The sequence below is a fragment of the Lepidochelys olivacea genome (genome assembly GCF_965140295.1).
Source record: "Lepidochelys olivacea isolate rLepOli2 genome assembly, chromosome: 2".
NCBI lineage: Eukaryota > Metazoa > Chordata > Testudines > Cheloniidae > Lepidochelys > Lepidochelys olivacea.
This window is the reverse complement of record NC_140412.1, coordinates 60,203,187-60,224,920: the sequence shown is the minus strand read 5'-3', so window position 1 is coordinate 60,224,920 and position 21,734 is coordinate 60,203,187. Positions and strand designations below refer to the sequence as shown.

At 39.9% G+C, this 21,734-nt stretch overlaps 1 protein-coding gene across 9 annotated transcripts in view; it reads left to right on the top strand.

Moving 5' to 3' along the window:
- Positions 1 to 19,253, top strand: part of SULF1 (sulfatase 1) — a 177,168-nt gene extending 157,915 nt beyond the window's left edge. For 8 of the 9 annotated variants that reach the window (XM_084618082.1, XM_084618081.1, XM_084618078.1 and 5 more), the window contains one exon: positions 16,768 to 19,253. In XM_084618082.1, coding sequence (XP_084474208.1) covers positions 16,768 to 17,597 — 830 coding nt within the window. In that variant the 3' untranslated portion in view covers positions 17,598 to 19,253. The remainder of the gene's footprint in view (positions 1 to 16,767) is intronic. The other variant, XM_084618084.1, reaches the window with a different exon arrangement.
- Positions 19,254 to 21,734: the final 2,481 nt, after the last annotated feature.

The window sequence follows — 21,734 nt, the reverse complement described above, 5'->3', positions numbered from 1 at the left end:
ACAGAGAACACAGTACAGTTAATGCCTATGTAGAGAATGAACACTGCATGCCCATTTCTACCCATGGATGAATTCAGGAAGCACCTGTTATGGGACCTCTGTGCCACACATGTGCATTGAAGGGCAGATCTTGACTCCACATAAATAGCTGCCCAGAGTAACCATGAGCTATACACACAGGCTGGGACTTTCCAAACTGCCTCGGGATTTTGATGTCCATTTGTCATTATTCTTAATGGGATGTGAGTATCCAAATTCCTTAGGAAGCTTCAAGGCATCTCAGCCATGAATAACAGCTTGAGTAATGTTTGAGAAGAGAATCCCAACATGTGTGTTTATGTATCTAGCCTTAGCAGCATTTTTCTACATTGAGTCTTAGTCTGTTTATCTGATAAATTGCAAAATACTTTATAAACAAAAGCACTTCCTTATTAATCATATACAATTTTTCCCTATTTTCCTTCTCTGTGTTTATTTTTAACAAGGTTTGATTTATTGCAGGGGGAAACATTTTTCTGTTTTTCCTTTACACTTTTATCTCAATTTATGAAACCTCTCAAGTTCATTCTTGAGTTGTGGGTTTACAGTGCCTGAAATAAGTCGCTTACCCAATCAGCATGCCCTCATTTTAGGAAATGGGAATATTGCATTCCCTGTTGGTTAAACTGCAGTATAAGTTATTCTGTTTTTCCTATATATTACAAAAAGTTGCACTTCTTGGCTGCTGTTAAACAGCTTCTGCTGCCATCATGGCCCTGAAATGAGACTTGTTTGGCTAGTTGGCAATGGGATTTTCAGTATATCAATTTGTTTCTCTATATATCATGCAGAATAGTATGTCATTTGGCAATTAGATCCCTGATGAAATGACAATTGTGCTACTGTAACAGCATAGTAAAATTGTAATTATTGTAGTCTCTGTACTTAAGTTGATGCACTGGAGAGTTCTAAGGGTAACTTTTATTAATGGTGCGTCCCTCTTATTACCTCATCTAGCCTCTTTTCCCCACAAGAAAGTCACCAGAATGTTGATGGGAAAATAGGTCTCTGTGTTTACAATGTCGCAATTTTGTAGGCCTATAAGTTCTCAGTGAGCTTTTCATTATTGGGTTTTGTTTCTTATCCTTTTTTAGAAATCCACATTTAACCAGCAGGCTGATGTTCTCATAATCATATCTGTTAATACACTAACGAACCAAGAGAGACTTTGCTGGCCTAGTTTCAGTAGCCAGTGAAATGGGGGTGTAATGTGGGATATGAACTAAACTGATACACTGTATGGTGTGAGTTGGGAGAGTGAGGTACAGATTTGCCGACAATGGATGTTTTTTGCCTTGAGCTACTCTAGGGATTAAATTCATGCCCCAAGCACAAAGTCTGGTTTCTAGGGTTTTGTCTGGAGGATTCTGAAGGGAATAGGAGGATACATTTCCACTTATAGGTGGGAAGTGTGGCTATTGCCACACTGCACTGTCCAAGTGGGGCATGCCGCTTAACAGTGAACCAGAACATTAGATATAAGGTTCCCTGACTTGGCCTATCTTTATCTACAACTCCAGATTACATTTGCTTACAGGAAACAAACAGTGAATTGAATTAAAATAGAAAAACAACCACCACCACCCACCCCAATACCTGCACTTACTCCTGGAATTAAAATATATGTCAAAACTTGCCTAAGTTGAGTGGTTTTCCTATTGAAAACATGTCTTCCTTACAGTTAATTGGTTCACAACAAAGATGACAATTTCTGTGAAGTACGGTCACAGCCATTTACTACCATAGACCTGGGGGGGAGGGGTTAATGTAACTATTTATCCATCTATACAAAGAATTGATAGAAGAACACTGGCGTTTCCAAAATACTTCCTTAAATAGTTTAATGGTAGTTATGCCTATAAGATAAGGGACCAGATTCATGCCCCACTCAATTCTTTTTGTACCACTCAGGCAGTGCAAAGAGAGCAGAAACCTTCTTCAAGTCTCTTGCTGAGGTTGTCTGTCTTCCATCTCTCCATCCCCTCAATGCCTAGTGCAGGAGTGTGTCAGGTGTGTGGCCAGAGTACAATATGCTCCAACAATCCCCAGCTGGCGTATGATCCCTAGTGGACTGTAGCCATCAGACATATTTTAAAGCAGCCCTCTGGATGCTTTAATCTGTACTCGGGGCCAGGAAAGTAAACAGGGAGCTATGACAGGCTCTCTTAAGCCTCTTTGCTGCTCTACCCAGCGTAAGGCGAATGCAACAGAGAATCCGATGTATAATTTTCAGGCACATTTTTCTTCCATGCCTTACCAACGGAGAATGACAGAGTTAAAATGTAACCGTTGATTAATACTGTCAATAAATATAAATTAGACTTTGTTTAACTCTCCAGGGCACTCGGAGAGAGTTTGAACATCTTGGGCAAATCCTGCCTCTAGCACACAGTCTGAATAACCAAGCTATGTGCTGCAGAAGCGGTTCTGTGATGGCCCTGGTTAAAAATATCCACATACTCTTGCCTGGGCTGTATGGTTGCTATTTCAGCCCTCAGGATGATACAGTCCTTGTGATTCCTATGGCTGGTAGATCCACTATTTACAGCAATGTATGTCACAACTCCTGTTAGGCTTTAAGTTGAAGCTGAAATGTAATTCTTACGTTCATGGGTAGAATCAGGTCAATCATTTTAGGATGGGGAAGTCTTACAAGAATTGCTAATTTACACAGAGTTACCTTGTTGTGTTCTTTAGAATATTTGATGTGTTTCTTTATGAAATCCAGGTTCTTGCCAGCCCATTGTCTACAGCTTGGCTTTGGCCATCATTGATTGTAACATTTCAGGAAAATGTGTTGAGTATCAGAATCTAGTTCCTGCATTTTGGAAAAAAAAATTGCTCTTGGAACTTTATTATAACTGCTCAGTTCAGTTTGTTCACCTCATTATTTTAATAGATGCTTTTAGTGCATCGTGACGCTCGATAAGTAAAATGTTAAGGTGCCTTTTTTTCTTTAAGAAAGAAATTAGCTTTCTTCTTTGAATCCTTTATAATGTACTTTTTTGCAGGCAGAAAGTCGTTGTCACTTTATTTTGCTTTATAAGGATGGCTCTCACATAACCATTCAATGTTTCTTTCATTGTGGTTGATTTCCTTACATCTCTTTCAGAAAGAAGACTAACACAACTTTACTCTCCCCCTGCTCACTCACCAGAACCAGTAAACACAGCCAGTCCGGACAGAGAGGGTTTTCTGTTGTAAGGAATTTGTCAATTAGTTATAGGGCTACTAAACTGAAACATAGGACCATGGAGACAAATGAGCACTGGAGGTGGGAGTGTTAAAATAGGAGCTAGCACACCAATTTTTAAAGAAAGGGTATATTTTTTAGAAGATACTATTAGAAAAGTTAAAATATTTCCAAATTTTACGTAGTTATGTTAAGTGAAGGAAGGCCAATTTATGTGTAAGATTCAGGCACTTTCCATTGGAGGAGTCAATGCCCAAACTCTCCTTGACTCCAATGGAGTAGGCTCGAGCCCCAAATTAGCAAACAAAGAACCTCATGAGTGTTTTTCCAAGCCAGACTTTTCATCTCTTGGCACTGCCATAGTGTAGTGGACTGTGCTTCTTCTTACAAACTCTCAAAGCTAGCCGTGAAGCAAAGAGTAAAAACTGTGAAGGAATAGGTAGCTATATCCAGCCTTCTCTGGCCTATGTGAAACATGAGAATATGAGATGAGGGGGAAGCTGGTTGTTTTCCCAGTTTCTTATTCAAAAACCAAAGTTATTGAAAAATACATCCATGTAAGATGAAATGTTTAGAAATGTCATCAAATGAATGTGATTGAATGTTATAAAAAAGTAAAATTCTAATTTGTTAATTTATGTATTAATTGAATAATCCAATAAGAAGCTGGGTTTTGACTGGCTGTCTGTGACAAAACATGTCCTCAGGTTACCCCAAATTACAAGTCCTTGTGATAACTGCACTGTTCTGAAGGAGCAGGGACACGCCACTCATTGATCTGAACCTTCATTCTTGTGTGATATGATGTGAATTGTGACATCCTGGCCAGACTTCCATTTTGTATATGGAGTTTGACTGCCTGTATATGACATAATGTGCCTCACGTCACCCCAAGTGACACATAGCTGTGACCATTGTACTCTTCTGAAGCAGCTGGGATATTGCAATGTCTGACCCGAAGCTTCATTGCTGTGCAATATGCTGTGAAGTGTGACCCCTCCACCCCACTTCTAGATTGTGGATGGTGTTCTGATAAGGAGCTGAATTTTGAGTGTATGAATATAACAAATATGCCTCAAGTCACCCCAAGTAACAAGTCTATGTGATCATTATACTCTTCTGAAGTAGTCAGGATATGCCACCAGATGACCCAAGGATTTATTCCTGCAAAATATATTGCTATGCATCTGCCACCACCCCACTTTAGTATTGCATGGCAGGGTTTGAATAAGGAGCTGGGTTTTGACTTGCTGTATGTGACAAAATATGTTTCGAGTCCCTCCAGATGACTTGTCCCCATGACTGTTAGACTGTTCCGAAGGAGCAGTCACCAGCCTGAAGCTTTGTTCTTGAGCAATATGCATTCACGTGTCATGTCCCTGTCACATGTCTACTTCCATATTGTATGTAGGGCTTGAATAAGGAGCTGGATGTTTACTGGCTCTACATGGAAAATGTTACCTAATCTATTGATCGTGTATTAATTTATATTGACTACTTAAGAATTCCCAGTTAACACACTGAGGTTTTGTAGGTTTCAGAGTAGCAGCCGTGTTAGTTTGTATTTGCAAAAAGAAAAGGAGTACTTGTGGCACCTTAGAGACTAACAAATTTATTTGAGCATAAGCATCTGATGAAGTGAGCTGTAGCTCATGAAAGCTTATGCTCAAATAAATTTGTTAGTCTCTAAGATGCCACAAGTACTCCTTTTCTTTTTGAGGTTTTGTAGGTTCTTGTCCCAAGATCAGGCCCAGGGTTATTAAAATTAAAGCTTAGTTGGGAGCCCCAACATGCATAGTTGCAACACTCACAATTAGGAAAAACCTTCTGTTTTCAATTAGCAAGTTACAAACACTCTAACCCAGCAAGGTAGATAGAGATAATACAGAATGTGCATCTGAACAGCCATATGCTCTCACCATCCCTTGCAAAAGGACCTGAAGTATTAGTTATCCTCATCATCTTTCTCACCATCACCAGTGCTTGTTATCCTGGCATCTCCCAAGAGTTACATCTCACGAGGCACACAGGCTGGGATACGACTTTTATAATGTGTTACGCTGACACCACTATACCTAATGCATATTCCATAGGAGTTTCGATCCCTTTTCCTAATTTGTAGTTCCTCATGCTACTATTGTTGGGGTGCCCTTCTCCTATAGATTATTAGGGCTTTTACCTCAAGCTTGTTAACATGTACATCAATTAGTTACCATGACACTCTTGTGGTCAGACATCTGCTGATGTTCCTAACTTAAAATATCCCAAACTGGTATAAACTAGTATCTTGTGGTTACCTGTTGGCAGTTTAGTCAGTACAGCATTATATCTTGTGATAGCTTATGATCTAGGGTTACTTCTTGTTAGCTGTTTATGCTAAGGCCTTTGGGCCTTATGCCTTGTTTAGCTAAGCTGTTGTCTTACAGGCCTCAGACCTGTAGGCTTATTGCTTTTCTGCCTTAACTTATGCCTGTACCTTACCTAACAAATATCTATTCCTATAGGCTACACAAAATATGTCTCAGGTCACCCCGTTAAACTGTTCTGATGTAGCTGAGACATGGAACTCCCTGACTTTAAACTTTTTCTTTGGAAATCATTGTGGCCCCTTTCCCCATGAATACTTAGACACCATTTAGCAAGGTAACAGAAGCAGCAAATGGGACTTTTAGAGGATGTCACAGTGGATCCTATGCTTGCAGTTAGAGGGACTAGGTGAGTGTTGTGTTCATTCCATCTGTTGTTTGTTTTTTCTCTTTGAAGGTTTCTATGGCTGGGCTGTGGGTCCCTGAACTGGCCAAGTGAAACAGCTCTGTTTGTGTCTCTGGGAGGGGTTTGTTACTGGGACCCTTGGGGCTTTGAATGGAACCAGTGTTTGAAGTCTCTGAATGGTTATTCCCTTCCAGTTTGCAAGGGAGGGAGCTGAGCATTGAGGCTTAGTATATAAGTCAGTTGCCAGCTGAACAGGAATGGCAAACTAGATAAGTATCAGTGGGAGCTTAGCAAGAGAGTGTGATTCCTATTTTAGGTATGGCTCCACACCAGGTACAAGATATGGATGATGAAAGAACAACTGCTGCAACCTGCCTTCAGTGTGCTATGTTGCCCTTTCTTCCAGAAGGCAAAATAGATTTCTGGTGTATGAAATGCAAACTGGTGTCCGTACAGGAAGAGAAGTTTCATGCTCTGGAAGCATAAGTCACAACATTGTGCAGCATCAAAGAAAATGAAAACTTCTTGGACAACCAAATTCAGAAATCATTGTCACAGACACCACAAAGGGAAGGATTGTTGATAAGGGAATTGGAGAGAATAGACACCAAAGAAGTGGACAGGCAATTGTGACCAAGAGGGGGGAAGAGCCAGGAGGCATTCAATGCAACATGAAGTATCAAAACATTTCAGATATTCAGCAAGTCAACTACAGAAGAATCTGTCTCTGGAGGGGAAGTAGGATACCAGGAGGAAGCATGAGCAGGAGAGCGCGAGTGGGGAGGGTTCCTGCTTCATACTGAGAAAGAGGGACTATCAGCAAGTTATCTCAAGTGCCTGTACACAAATGCAAGAAGCCTGGGAAACAAGCAGGGAGAACTGGAAGTCCTGGCACAGTAAAGGAATTATGATGTGATTGGAATAACAGAGACTTGGTGGGATAACTCACATGACTGGAGTACTGTCATGGATGGATATAAACTGTTCAGGAAGAACAGGCAGGGTAGAAAAGGTGGGGGAGTTGCATTGTATGTAAGAGAGCAGTATGACTGCTCAGAGCTCCGGTATGAAACTGCAGAAAAACCTGAGAGTCTCTGGATTAAGTTTAGAAGTGTGAGTAACAAGGGTGATGTCGTGGTGGGAGTCTGCTATAGACCACCGGACCAGGAGGATGAGGTGGACGAGGCTTTCTTCCGGCAACTAACAGAAGTTACTAAATTGCAGGCCCTGGTTCTCATGGGAGACTTCAATCACCCTGATATCTGCTGGGAAAGCAATACAGCGGTGAACAGACAATCCAAGAAGTTTTTGGAAAGTGTAGGGCACAATTTCCTGGTGCAAGTGCTGGAGGAACCAAGTAGGGGCAGAGCTCTTCTTGACCTGCTGCTCACAAACTGGGAAGAATTAGTAGGGAAGCAAAAGTGGATGGGAACCTGGGAGGCAGTGACCATGAGATGGTCGAGTTCAGGATCCTGACCCAAGGAAGAAAGGAGAGCAGCAGAATATGGACCCTGAACTTCAGAAAAGCAGACTTTGACTCCCTCAGAGAACTGATGGGCAGGATCCCCTGGAAGAATAACATGCGGGGGAAAGGAGTCCAGGAGAGCTGGCTGTATTTTAAAGAATCCTTATTGAGGTTACAGGGACAAACCATCCCGATGTGTAGAAATAATAGTAAATATGGCAGGTGACCAGCTTGGCTTAACAGTGAAATCCTTGCAGATCTTAAACACAAAAAAGAAGCTGACAAGAAGTGGAAGCTTGGACAAATGACCAGGGAGGAGTATAAAAATATTGCTCAGGCTTGCAGGAGTGAAATCAGGAAGGCTAAATCACACTTGGAGTTGCAGCTAGAAAGAGATGTTAAGAATAACAAGAAGGCTTTCTTCAGGTATGTTAGCAACAAGAAGAAAGTCAAGGAAAATGTGGGCCCCTTACTGAATGAGGGAGGCAACCTAGTGACAGAGGATGTGGAAAAAGCTAATGTACTCAATGCTTTTTTTGTCTCTGTCTTCACAAACAAGGTCAGCTCCCAGACTACTACACTGAGCAGCACAGCATGGGGAGGAGGTGACCAGCCCTCTGTGGAGAAAGAAGTGGTTCAGGACTATTTAGAAAAGCTGTATGAGCACAAGTCCATGGGACTGGATGCGCTGCATCCGAGAGTGCTAAAGGAGTTGGCGGATGTGATTGCAGAGCCATTGGCCATTATCTTTGAAAATTCATGGCGATCGAGGGAGGTCCCGGACAACTGGAAAAGGCTAATGCAGTTCCCATCTTTAAAAAAGGGAAGGAGGACGACCCAGGAATTACAGGCCAGTCAGCCTCACCTTAGTCCCTGGAAAAGTCATGGAGCAGGTCCTCAAGGAATCAATTCTGAAGCACTTAGAGGAGAAGAAAGGGATCAGGAAGAGTCAGCATGGATTCACCAAGGGCAAGTCATGCCTGTCTAAACTAATTGCATTCTATGATGAGATAACTGGCTCAGTGGATGAGGGGAAAGCAGTGGACCTGTTATTCCTTGACTTTAGCAAAGCTTATGATACTGTCTTCCAAAGTATTCTTACCAGCAAGTTAAAGAAGTATGGGCTGGGTGAATGGACTATAAGGTTGATAGAAAGCTGGCTAGATTGTCAGGCTCAACGGGTAGTGATCAATGGCTCCATGTCTAGTTGGCAGCCGGTATCAAGTGGAGTGCCCCCAAGGGTCGTTCTTGGGGCTGGTTTTGTTCAATATCTTCATTAATGGTCTGGAGGATGGCGTGGACTGCACCCTCAGCAAGTTTGCAGATGACACTAAACTGGGAGGAGAGGTAGATACACTGGAGGATAGGGATAGGATACAGAAGGCCCTAGACAAATTAGAGGATTGGGCCAAAAGAAATCTGATGAGGTTCAACAAGGACAAGTGCAGAGTCCTGCACTTAGGACAGAAGAATCCCATGCACCGCTACAGAGTAGGGACCGAATGGCTAGGCAGCAGTTCTGCAGAAAAGGACCTAGGGGTTATAGTGGACGAGAAGCTGGATATGAGTCAACAGTGTGCCCTTGTTGCCAAGAAAGCTAACGACATTTTGGGGCATAAGTAGGGGCATTGCCAGCAGATCGAGGGATGTGTCCCCCTCTATTCGACATTGGTGAGGCCTCATCTGGAGTAGTGTGTCCAGTTTTGGGCCCCACACTACAAGAAGGATGTGGAAAAATTGGAAAGAGTCCAGCGGAGAGCAACAAAAATGATTAGGGGACTGGAACACATGACTTATGAGGAGAGGCTGAAGGAACTGGGATTGTTTAGTCTGCGGAAGAGAAGAATGAGGGGGGATTTGATAGCTGCTTTCAACTACCCGAAAGGGGGTTCCAAAGAGGATGGATCTAGACTGTTCTCAGTGGTAGCAGATGACAGAACAAGAGCTAATGGTCTCAAGTTGCAGTAGGGGAGGTTTAGGTTGGATATTAGGAAAAACTTTTTCACTAGGAGGGTGGTGAAGCACTGGAATGGGTTACCTAGGGAGGTGGTGGAATCTCCTTCCTTTGAAGTTTTTAAGGTCAGGCTTGACAAAGCCCTGGCTGGGATGATTTAGTTGGGGATTGGTCCTGCTTTGAGCAAGGGATTGGACTAGATGACCTCCTGAGGTCCCTTCCAACACTGATATTCTATGATTCTATGAATGGAACAGAAAGCTACAGGGGACATACTGATGGGTGTCCTTGTTGTATGAAATAAGCAGGAACCAAGAAAGGTTCTTTAACCATCCTAAGAATACAAATAATCATCATCAATAACTCCATATTAAGAAGAGCGGACAGAGAATTCAGCAAAGGACACAGGAACTATAGGATGTGTTATATCTCTCTAGAGCAGTGGTTCCCAAACTTGTTCTGCTGCTTGTGCAGGGAAAGCCCCTGGTGGGCTGGACCGGTTTATTTACTTGCCGCATCCGCAGGTTCGGCCGATCGCGGCTCCCAGTGGCCACGGTTCACTGCTCCAGGCCAATGGGAGCTGCTGGAAGCGGCGTGGGCCAAGGGACGTACTGGCTGCCACTTCCAGCAGCTCCCATTGACCTGGAGCAGCAAACAGCCACTGGGAGCCGGGACCGACCGAACCTGCAGACGCAGCAGGTAAACAAACCGGCCCCTGCACAAGCGGCGGAACAAGTTTGGGAACCACTGGACTAGAGTGAAGATATGAGCTGTGACAGCAGAATTAGACAGTGAAAAATTGTCTGGTAAGTCTCCACTGAGGATGATACACATTGGAACCTATGATACAGCATCACATGGAACTGCACAGATTATAGAAGACCTCATGCATCTTGGAAGAGAGTGGAAGAAAAGGAAAGTCCAAGTGATCTTCCCAGTCCAATAAGTGAGAGAAGGCAGAAAGTACTGGAGGTGTACAGTTGACTGCATGACCGATGTGAGGCTGAAGTTTTGGTTTTGTTGAACATTGTACCACATTTCAGTTGGAGAGCTGTCTGTACAAACAGGAAGTCCTAAATCTCACAGGTAGGGGCTAACCTCCTTGTTTGGAGACTAACTGGAGCAAATAGTTGGGCATTAAACTACCAATGCACTGAGAGGGTGCCAAGGAGGCAAATTCAGTACAAAACCAAAACTCAGAATGTCATGAACAAATTGAACAAATGTGGCAAAGAATGTAAAGAGAATTTTTCAGTTGCTTATGTACCAAAACTAGGCGTCTGTGTAACAAGTAAGGGGAATTAGAAACTCTCACTGATGAGGAAAAAAAATTTTAATTGGAATTACTGAAACCTGGTAGGACAGTTCACGTAATTGGTTATAACCTGTTCAGGAGGATTAGAATGGGTATTGAGGGTGGAGAGGTGGCACGCTACATAAAAAACACGACTACCTGTTTTAGAGTTATTGATAAGTCAGACCCACAGGATCTAGAATGTATTCGGCTCATTATGCTAATTAACAAAGCCCAGGGCAGGGTGTGGCAGGGTCTGCTACAGTCTGCCAAATCCAACCAGAGAACAAGATGAGTTACTCCTTACTGACAGATGCTTAATGCGTTGACAGAAATAGTGCTATTCTTGGGGTGTTCAATTTGGGAAACATATTCTGGAGGTCTCATGAAGCCACTAATAAAACATCATTCCAGTTATTAAAAATTATAAATAATTTTATAACACTCAATATGAAGTAACTCTATTTTCATCCTCATTTGACAGATGAAGATAAATTAATCACTAGCCTGGATGGTGGAGGTTGCCTAAGGACTAGTGCTCATGACCTGATTACATTTAATATGGGCAAAAAGTCCCAACCAGTCATATATATACTTGGTGCTCAAGAGGACTAATCTCCCCAGCTAAGGAAAATTATGAGTGAAATTGATTGGGAGAAAAAAATTAGGCAGAAAAATGTGATTGAAAATTGGGAGTTCTTGAAGAAGAGTTTTAGGTGGACAAACAACTTCCACATTCAAGAGAGGACAGCTTTGGTTAAAAGTCCATCCTGATTCAGTGTTGAAGTGGAGGCAGCAATTAGAAACTAAAAAACAAACAATGTATGATATAAGGAAAAGGGGAAAAATAGCACTCAATATATATTAGAAGTTATGAAAATTAATAAGGGAAGCTAAAGACATCAGGGAAAAATCCATGACTAGCAGGGCTAAGGACTACAGTTGGGAAATTTTTAAGAATATTAGGAACTAAAGAAATCCTACCAATGGCATAGGGGTATAGGCACATTACTAGATGGAGATGGTAAATGTTTAATAATAATGCAGAGAGTATTTAATAAATATTTCTGTTTGGTATTTGGAATAAAGCAGTATGATGTATTCAAATCACATGAGGCTGATTAACTATTTTCTAGCTTGTCAGCAGGCCCTAATAACTTGAACCCAAGAGTCCAAAAAGAATTGGCTATAGAGATCTTTGGACAACCAATGTTACTTCTTAATAATTTTTGAAATACCAGGGACATTCCACAAGATGGGAAGGGTGATAATGTTGTTCCAATATTCAAAAAGTGCAAGTGATATGATTTGGGTAACTGTAGGCAAGTTAGCCTGACCGCAATCCCAGTCAGATAATGGAAAAGCTGATAGTTGCTAAAGAATAGGAATGTAATTAATTCCAGTCAACATGGTTTATGAAAAAAAGGTTTTGTTGAACAAACATTCTTTGATGACATTGCCAGTTTGGTTGATAAAGAATTTAGGCATAAATTGGAACAAACTGCCAACGGAAGTGGTGTATTCTCCATCTATGTATGTCTTTAAATCACGAGTGGATGCCATTCTAGAAGATATATTTTAGTCGAGCACATATGGTTACTGGGCTTAGTACAGGGTAACTGGATAAAATTCTGTGTGCTGTGCTGGAGATGAAGTTGGCTGATCTGATGGTCCTTTCTGGCCTGAAAATCTCTGAATCTCATTTTCCTCTCCATGTGGATGTTTGGTGCAGTAGCTGGTTGTATCAAGATTACAGACCGTAAAAACCTTCTTGTCGGGAGTCAAGCAGCACCCAATTCTGCAGCAATTATGTGCAGCGTTTTGTGAGGAAACTTACCTTCTGTGCAAAATCAAGTCTTATCGCACAAATCCTCAGGAATGCTTAGGTGTCACCAGCACTAACAGCAACAGCTGCTCAATTCAGTGAAATATTTGTATTATAATAAATAGCAACTTCTCTTCTTGTTTTACAATAGCAGAGTCAAAGTGAAATAGATTATCAGGTTTCAGAGTAGCAGCAGAGTTAGTCTGTATTCGCAAAAAGAAAAGGAGGACTTGTGGCACCTTAGAGACTAACCAATTTGTTTGAGCATAAGCTTTCGGGAGCTACAGCTCACTTCATCGGCTGCATTTTTGCGATAGATTATCAAGTGAGTACATGCCATTTCATGAATGGTGACTCTTACTCATTACACTTGCAGTTAAGTCTGATCACAGAAAGATTCAAAATTTACTCTCGGCTATTCCCATCAGAAATTTCTGTGCTGACAGCAAATTACTTGAAAGAAGACAAGACACAGTTTGGTGGATGTGGCTTAAAGAGTTACCTGCGTCTTTTCAAATATCATTCACTGACTTTTCAGATAAAAATGAAAATGCCCCTGCCCTCCCCCCCGGCCCAAATCCTTCATGGTCCCTTGCTGTAGCTCTTTTCCAAGTACATTGAATATAGCATTAGTATTTAAAATAACATTTCAGCTTAATTCTATAGAAGTCATCAGAATTACTTGCATAAACAGTAGAGTTTATTAAAGCGAAAGTGTTGGGTTAATATACAACACTGGCAACCATTTTGTATGTTTCCACAAACTTGGCCAAACTCAGGTCTCACATTACTACAGTATGATAGAATTTTGGGATTAAAAAGAAAAGGCGGTGGAGATATTTTAACCCCAGACGGAATTCTCCAAATTCCATGTAAGTGTACCATGTCGCATTTATGCTGTATGAATCTCACACCAACACTAAAAGCACTAGTTGGTTCAATACAGAAATCAGATAGTATTCTTATAAGCACGCTAGTGGTGTTTACTGTTTTCTGTATTTCAGAAGCCATCAGAAACCACTCAGAAAGCAGAGAGCACTATGCTAAGCCTTGTACGTTTGCATATAGTTAATAAACATGATTATTGGGGAGCTGACTGTGCCCAAGCAGTGTCTTCATATTTTTGTTGTGTAATGAGCAAAAGACACCCTACTAATCTTAACAAAAGATTTATATCAGTAACACAATTAAACAAATTTCAATACATTTACTCATTTTTTCTTTTCTTAATTCATCTAACAACACACGAAAGTTCCTAAAGATTTCTTAATTTGTGACTACCATATAATCTCTGTGAAAACACTGCAGCTGGGTTTGCAACAAGTTGGCTGAATATTGACTTTTGATGATTTTTACATGCGTGATTGTATGTTTACTAACAAAGAACACACAAAAGTTGGGGTAATGTATTTGTCAGACCAGAACTATAGGTTCACCACTGGAAGTGGCATATCCTCATCTCTTCACAATGAAATACCAGTCAAAGGGACATGTCACCTGTTGGTCTGGGGAGTTGGCATGTCCAGCTCCCTCAGAAAAACCTGATGGTCACAGAGCCATACCACTTGTGGTGATCTGAAACTACTTTTGTCACATCCAACAAGTCAAAACCCAGCTCCTTATTCAAGCCCTATGTACAACATGGAAATGGAAAGGGGCGTGACATGATGCAGCACGTTGCACAGGAACAGACGTTTGGCTCAGCTAGTGGCAATGTCCCAACTACTTCAGAAGAAGGACGTGTCACTTGGGGTGAGCTGAGATTTATTTGGTCATGTACAGCCGCTCAAAAATCACTTGCTTATCAAAGCATCATCCACAATATGGAAGTGGCTCTGGGGACATTCCACAGCAAATTGCACAAGAACAAAGCTTTGTGTTAGAGTAGCATGTCCCAACTCCTTCAGAACAATCTGGTCACAAGGGTGTGTCACTTGGGGTGTCCTGAGACTTCTTTTGTCATGTACAACCAGTCAAAACCCAATTTCTTATTTCATTTAATTAATTAATAATGAAGTGCTTAGTCATTTAAATTTTATCACGTTCAATACATTAATTTGATGGAATTTATAAAAATTGAATCTTACATTGATATATTTTTTAAATAATTTTGGTCTTTGAATAAGGAAGAGGGAACCATCCCTGAGGAGTTGGCACCACGAATAACATACCAGCTTTAGCCTTGTGAATAACAGAGAGGGCAAGTTAAAGTAGAAGAAATAAATTGACTAAGGAGCCATTAGTGGCATGGAGGATCCAATATGGATTAAAACTATTAAATAAAACTACTGGATTATATATGTTGTTATAATGAACTTCTAAAATGTTATCTAGGCCATCCCACCCGCAGTGTGGTAGGATCAGAGTTTTTGTAAGCCATCTTCAGTCATTCATTATTAAATTTTGTTTCAAACTTGCCAGTGAGGACATTTCCATTGCTTTCCTTGGAAGAATTTTCCATTGTCTGTTTTATCTTTTTCTATATTCTTTCTTCTGGGCTAAACCACAGAGTTTAACAGAATCCTTTTAGAAAATATAATGAGTTTAAGGTTCCCATCCATTAGGGATGTTACATGTTACAAAACAAATTTCATGCTACTTTACACTCAATTTGGGTAATACATTTTACAGCATATATTTTGGGGACTTTGATCACGTCAAATACTTTCAGAGAGAGGTTTCCTTAATGTTTTGTCTTCTTTTTTTTCTTGGATGAGCTAACATAAAATCCAGCTGACTTGCTGTTTATGGACTTGTGACGACACTCCTTTCCCAGGCAAGGGTCTGAAGATGTTCATGGTTTTCTGCCAAAGAGTGCAGCATCAGACCTGTATTACTGGCCAAAGCGTCCTCTTAGACCAGATCTACACTATAAATTTACGTCAGTATAACTACATTGCTCAGGGGGTGTGAAAAATGTACACCACTGTGTGACACAATTATACCAACCTAACCCCTGACGTGGCAGTGCTATATCAACAGGAGGGCTTCTCCCATCAACATTTAAAAAAACAAACCAAAAAAAAGAGACATTGCAATATAGATTTTAAATTTAAAAAGAATCTTTAAACTGCTGCACCACTAAAGTTATATGCTGCATACTTTTTCACAAAATGAGTTACTGGTTTAAAATTGCTTAGTCTTATAACTGAATTCACCTGAAGAGCTTTTACAAAGCCTTTTCATCTGTGTGCCCTTGTCAACTGAGATTCATGCTTACAAAATAAAATTTTAAAAAATCCATTATAACTTGCCTTGGCAGAATTCTATTTTTTTAATAATATGGATGAATAATATTGATGTTTTATGGATTTTTTTAAATTTTATTGATTTTATATGTTCATAGTTGAGGGAAATTACGGGGGGGGGGACACAACCCAATAATTATTTAAAGACCGTGTCTTTGAGATTCAAAATGTTAAAGTTTTACAACACTTAAAGCACAAACTATCAACATCACATATCAAAATATACAAAGCAAATATCCTTGAATCAATCGCTAATAAGGTCTCAAGCAGTACTTTTGTTACATTGCCTCTCTGTGAATTTTGATTAGTATTTTTTTCATCAGTGCATGTGGTGAAATGGACATTTATGGATTTTTTTTAAAAATCGCATCCTTCCAAGCATATCTATAACTGCTGTTTATTAAAGAGAATTTCCTCTTGTGTATCTGAAGGAAGAATTCAGCCAATCAGTTTGAAGTGGTAGCTCTTACAAGATGCACCAAATATCCATGCATCAAATTCCTATTTGCTTCACGGAAGAGCTACTTGCTGAGGGCTTGCAGGATTGACCTACCATTTATATTTTATTGTTGCTTTGTTTATTCCCCATTCCAGTGTGGATCATTTTTTTTAAAGGACTCGTGACAGTTTTGAAAGACCAATGGATTGCTTGTATATTGGAGCAATTTCGCTGTCTCTATCTGCAGTATCCGGGGGGCAGATTTGGCCTTGTCTGTATGCATAAAGTTCCCTCTGGACCAGAGTCTGTTCTTAGTTACACCCATGCTCTCCTACTGACTTCACTGTGGTTACGCGGGAGTAGCTGAAGGCAGAATGTGTATCTTTCTGCTCAGCAGGAGTCATGTGCACACACAAGATCAGAATTTAGCCTTTAGGGCCGAGTTACTGATATGATGAAAAATGTGGAGTGCAATACTCATTAGCCAAGTACGTTAGGAATGGTTACTGCTTTTAAATAATAAAGAAATGTACGTGGAAGCTTTACATGCTTTTCTAAGGTGGTGGTTCCCATCAGACCTCTTTCTTTCTTTTAACAGGGGACAATTATGGGATGGATGGGAAGGCTAATCTGCCAAATTTCACTGAGGACATCAACTGGCAAGGACTGGAAGATTTATACAGTGTGAATGAAAGTTTGTACGAATACAGATACAACTATAGACTTAGTCTGGATGACTGGACTAATTACTTGAAGGATCTAGATAGAATGTTTGCACTGCTGAACAGTTACTCTGAGCAAAATAAAACAGACAAAACTAAAACTGCTCGAAACAATGGGTATTTGGATGAATTACCTCTACCATTTACCTGGGGAGGACTGACCTCTGCCGAGTCAGACGAAGACTCAAGTGGTCTGATTGCAGAAGAGTTGCAGCCTATCGTGCCAACAGACTTGGCAACCCTAGCTTTGAGCACTGTAATTTTAAATCAAGTGAGGAAACTTGAATTAAATAATGATATTCCTGAGAAAAGGAGTTTGAATTCTGCACACTGGAGAAATCAACAAGCTGAAAAGTGGTTGGAGGGTAAAGAGTTAGACCGTTTTGAAATGCATTTAAGTGGAAATGGTTTGACAGAGCTGGAGTCCGGGCATAGCTTCATTCTACAGACAGTTAACATTCTTCAGAAAGACTCTCACCAGGACAGTGACCCAGTAGAGGATATTTTTGAAGATCAGATATACCTTCCTGTGAGTTCTGATGAACCCACTGTTCATCGAGCTGTAAATGTCTCAATCAGGGATCAATCTATTAGGGCTCAGAAAATGGAGACTATGTTGGAAAAGATGGAACATAACTTTGAAGGAGAGACTTCAAAAATCCTAAATGTAGAAGGCAGTGCCTCATCTCCACTCTCCTTGGATTAGATCAAATTGTAAACCATATATGGCTCTCTTTATTTTTGATCAGTAAACTAGTAATGGTAATCATGACAACTGACATTCCATGTTTATTGCGGATACATTTTGCAGCTGAAATGAGCCCAATGCTCTGTATGTGTGTGTGTGTGTGTGTGTGTTTATTTCATATATACACATACTTTCACACTAATTTTCCATAATTGAGAAACTAGGTTCCCACAGTATTAAAAAAGAAACAGTGTTAACTTTATAGTGCAATGATGCACACACTTCCTAGACTAGTAATAATTTCCTTAGCGTTACTTTTTCTGTTTCCAAAAGGTCCCATATAAATGAATGTCTCAGTCCACACATGCTATCTGCATAATGTATTTTTGATAAATTATTTTTAACCACTGGAATTTCATGTCACACTTTTGAGTAAAATGATATTGCACTTTTGTAATCTGTCTCCAAGACCATTTATTAATCTGATCATGTACATGTTCTTAGTTTGCTCATTGTTTCATGTAATTGTGAAATAATAAAATGGGTTGACAAGAAAGAGCTACCGCTCTTGTGAAATTGTGAAAACAGATTGGTCAAATATTATTTTAGCAGAAACTATTGCATGGTTTGTTGCCTTGACTTTCAGAAATGTATTTTCAGAAAGGTAGAGCTCATGGATGCTCACTATATGAGGATTTTTTTTAAAATTGACTTATTTCCCTACTTATTGATACCATCAGTATTAAAAATCCATGATTTTTTCTCGATTTTTTTTGCTGATATCCTTACAAAGGTTTCTATGAGTAGAGTATGCTTTGTCACCATTTTTGGTTTTATTAGTCTGGACAATAGCTTGATGTTTTCAGAAATTATTGTGACTTTAAAATATTTTCTTAAAGGCATTAAAGGGAATGGTAAAATCATATTAGAGTTACATATTTTAGATACATGAGGTCAGAGTAGTAGGCTAGACCTCTTTTGTTGTTGTAATGTGTTCTAAAGGTTTTTTTTCCTGGATTCTACCAAACATTTAATATTTTTAAAGAATAATACAAAATTGACTTTGAAAATCTGTACTGTTGGTAACTTAATATCTTTCTTAGTTTTTTTTTTACATAAGTAGCAAATAAATAAAATAAAAAGAATCACCTCATACAGATGTATTGCCACCATTTCCAATTCACACTAAAGTTCCTTTTGTTATATGTTATTTAGCTTAGTGGGCTTTCTAGTCTATTGCAAGCACTGCAGGTTAAAATTTTGTTCTTTTGCTTTAAGTGTTTAAGTTGAACTATTTTAAAAGCAGATTCTTTTAGTAGGATTTTAATAATTTTAAGAAGCAGTCTTTATGATGGACTCTGTGACTATGTTAAAATTAACTAGCTGTGTATCTGATGTATGTGCCGGGGCTGAATGACAGAACAAACGTATTTATGGTCATGAATGATGCTATTTGTAAATAGATTTCAAGTTAGTAGGATAAAAACTGTGTTTTTTTTTAAAATCTTGTACAATATTTCTGTGATACTTTTATAGAACAATTCTGGCTTCAGGGAAGTCTAGAAGCAATATTTCTTGAAATAAAAGGTGTTCTACTCTACCTGCTTCAGAGAAGTCCACATAATCACATTTTCATAGTAAATTTACCCTTTTAAAATAATTCTAATTTAATTACATGTACTGTCTTAAGAATCCAGCCACAAATGGAGAAAAAGCTTAGAAAATGTCGTTACAAATTATTCATGGTGATTGTGAATATATCTTTCCTACCGGAGGTGCTGCAAAGTAGCTAGTGCCCAAAGCAGTAAACCCTTACTGCAGTTGAAGTAAAGGAGACAAATGGCATGATAAATGGCTGCCCACACAAGTAAAGCTTTGCAGAATCAAGCCCCTTTGTTTCCCCACCCATTCCAGTGATGGCCTCTATAAGTTACATTTGTCTCTCCCCCATATAGAGTAACCTTCATTTCAGGCTGCATCCTGGTCAAGGCTGGTAATGGAGAGTTTAAGCAGCATGGACCACATCATGCCATCGTGAAGAAGGAGTTTTGCTGGTAGCCTCAAATGACATTTCTCCAGTTATGAGGGTGGACCTATCTTTTATAGGAGCTTAATTAAGCTACTGACAGGTTTCAGAGTAACAGCTGTGTTAGTCTGTATTCGCAAAAAGAAAAGGACTTGTGGCACCTTAGAGACTAACCAATTTATTTGAGCATAAGCTTTCGTGAGCTACAGCTCACTTCATCGGATGCAAGTTAAGCTACTGTTGATCAACCAGTAGATGTCACTCTGGAGCAGTACATGCTCACTCCTGCCAGAGAGTGGATTGCTCAGTAGACGATGCTGGAGTGCTCTCAGCCTTTGCCAAGATCATCCCATCTTACTGATTTTTAAAGTAGCAACCATGCCCTTGATAGTGCCAGATAGTAAAAATCTATTGATCCAGGACAGTTTTAGTAAAGGCTCAGACCTTAGTAACTTACAAGGGATCCATATGGAATTTTTTTTTCTATTCTTTATATTTATTTAAAAAGTTAAACTGCAGGACTCTTACTTTGCAATTGAAATGGAAAGTGACCAATGAATATTGACTCCATCATTTCCTGCTGCCTCCGTGCAATTAAAAATATTAATTAATTATTTAATTCGTTTCCACCGTGTGCACGTGAGGCTGACTCCACTTACTACCCTTGAGGCATGATTCTGCTCCCCTTGCTCGCTTTCAGTAGCACCTGACTTGGTGAGTTCTCTTGGAAATCAGTGGGAATAAGATACTTCTCAAGGGTGACAGAATCAAGCCCTGAATCAACAAGAATTCACGGAAATGTTGTTTTGGGCCATTTATCAAACACCAAACAAAGGGGCACTGTCATATAAAGGAGCCAAGTTCCAGCAGCATTTGAAGAATTTTTATCCCTTTTGTGGCAGTTCCCCCAGTGTGAGGGCTCAGTTCTGAAGCTGGTGAGGGGAAACTACTCTTTTTCTGATCTGGAAGTTCTGCGTGGGTCACTGTGACGCTGAACAGGATTTCCATACGTGTATTGCCAACTAATGCAAGCATCACTTAAATCTCTGCTTATATGGAGGCCTATATTGGTGGGGTTTCCTCTTTATTTTTTAATTTGTGCTCTAATAGCCCTTAATGCAAAGCCTCTTGTGTTCAGGAATAGTCAACTGTTTCCCCCTTAAAACAGCTAAGTAGTCCAAAGTTTCACAGTTTAGTGGGCATTACCCTCATAACCAGACAGAAGATGTATGTAGAAATAGCTGATCATAACGTTCAGGCTAAATTGTTCTTATAAATGTATTGGATTTGTCACAAAATGGTGTATTTTTAAAAAATATAAACATATGCCAACCATAGCTAGATGTATGTTACAGTACGTTTCAAAAAAGCTTTTTTTTTCTGTTCTCCCAAGCAAAACGTAGCACTGTAATAATCATCTTCGCTGTTTGTGACAATTCCTTTGGGCCCAGTCTATTGAAGGCAATGGATATTTTATCATTGATTTCCATGTGATCAGGAGTTGGCCCTAAGAGGCTGAGCCCAGTGTCCACTGAAATCAATGGATGGACCTGCATTGATTCCAATATGCATACAAGTGGGCCTTAACTGAATCCAGATCTTCCGTAATCAACTGGTGTGCACAGCCCTGCACACCAATTCACACACACACAAAAGTGATTTTTTTTGTCATAAAGAAAACACGCTTGATATGCTATTTTTATTTTCAAATATCAAGTATTCAAGGGTTTTCTTGTAAACACGTTTACAATAGATGTTGACAGTAAATGTCATTAACCACAGTGTGTTATACATCATAAACATTATTCTAAGTTCTGCTGAGAAACATCAATAAAAGAACCTTAAGGTAGGCAAAAACAAATGCACCTAACAATTAGTCCCTCTCTTTTATCACACACACTCATATACACACACTACAAATGACCTAACACCAGTTTATTCAATATAACGCTTTGTTAAACTAAATAATTACAGGCCAGTGTACCCCTTCCATGCTCCTAAACCACTACCCAGATTTTTTGGAGGGGGAGAGGTATGCATTTTGGGTCAGCTCCTATTGAAGTCAATGGCAAAACTCCCATTTACTCCAGTGGAGAGAGGAGCAGACCTTTATGAGGAATGCCCACTAT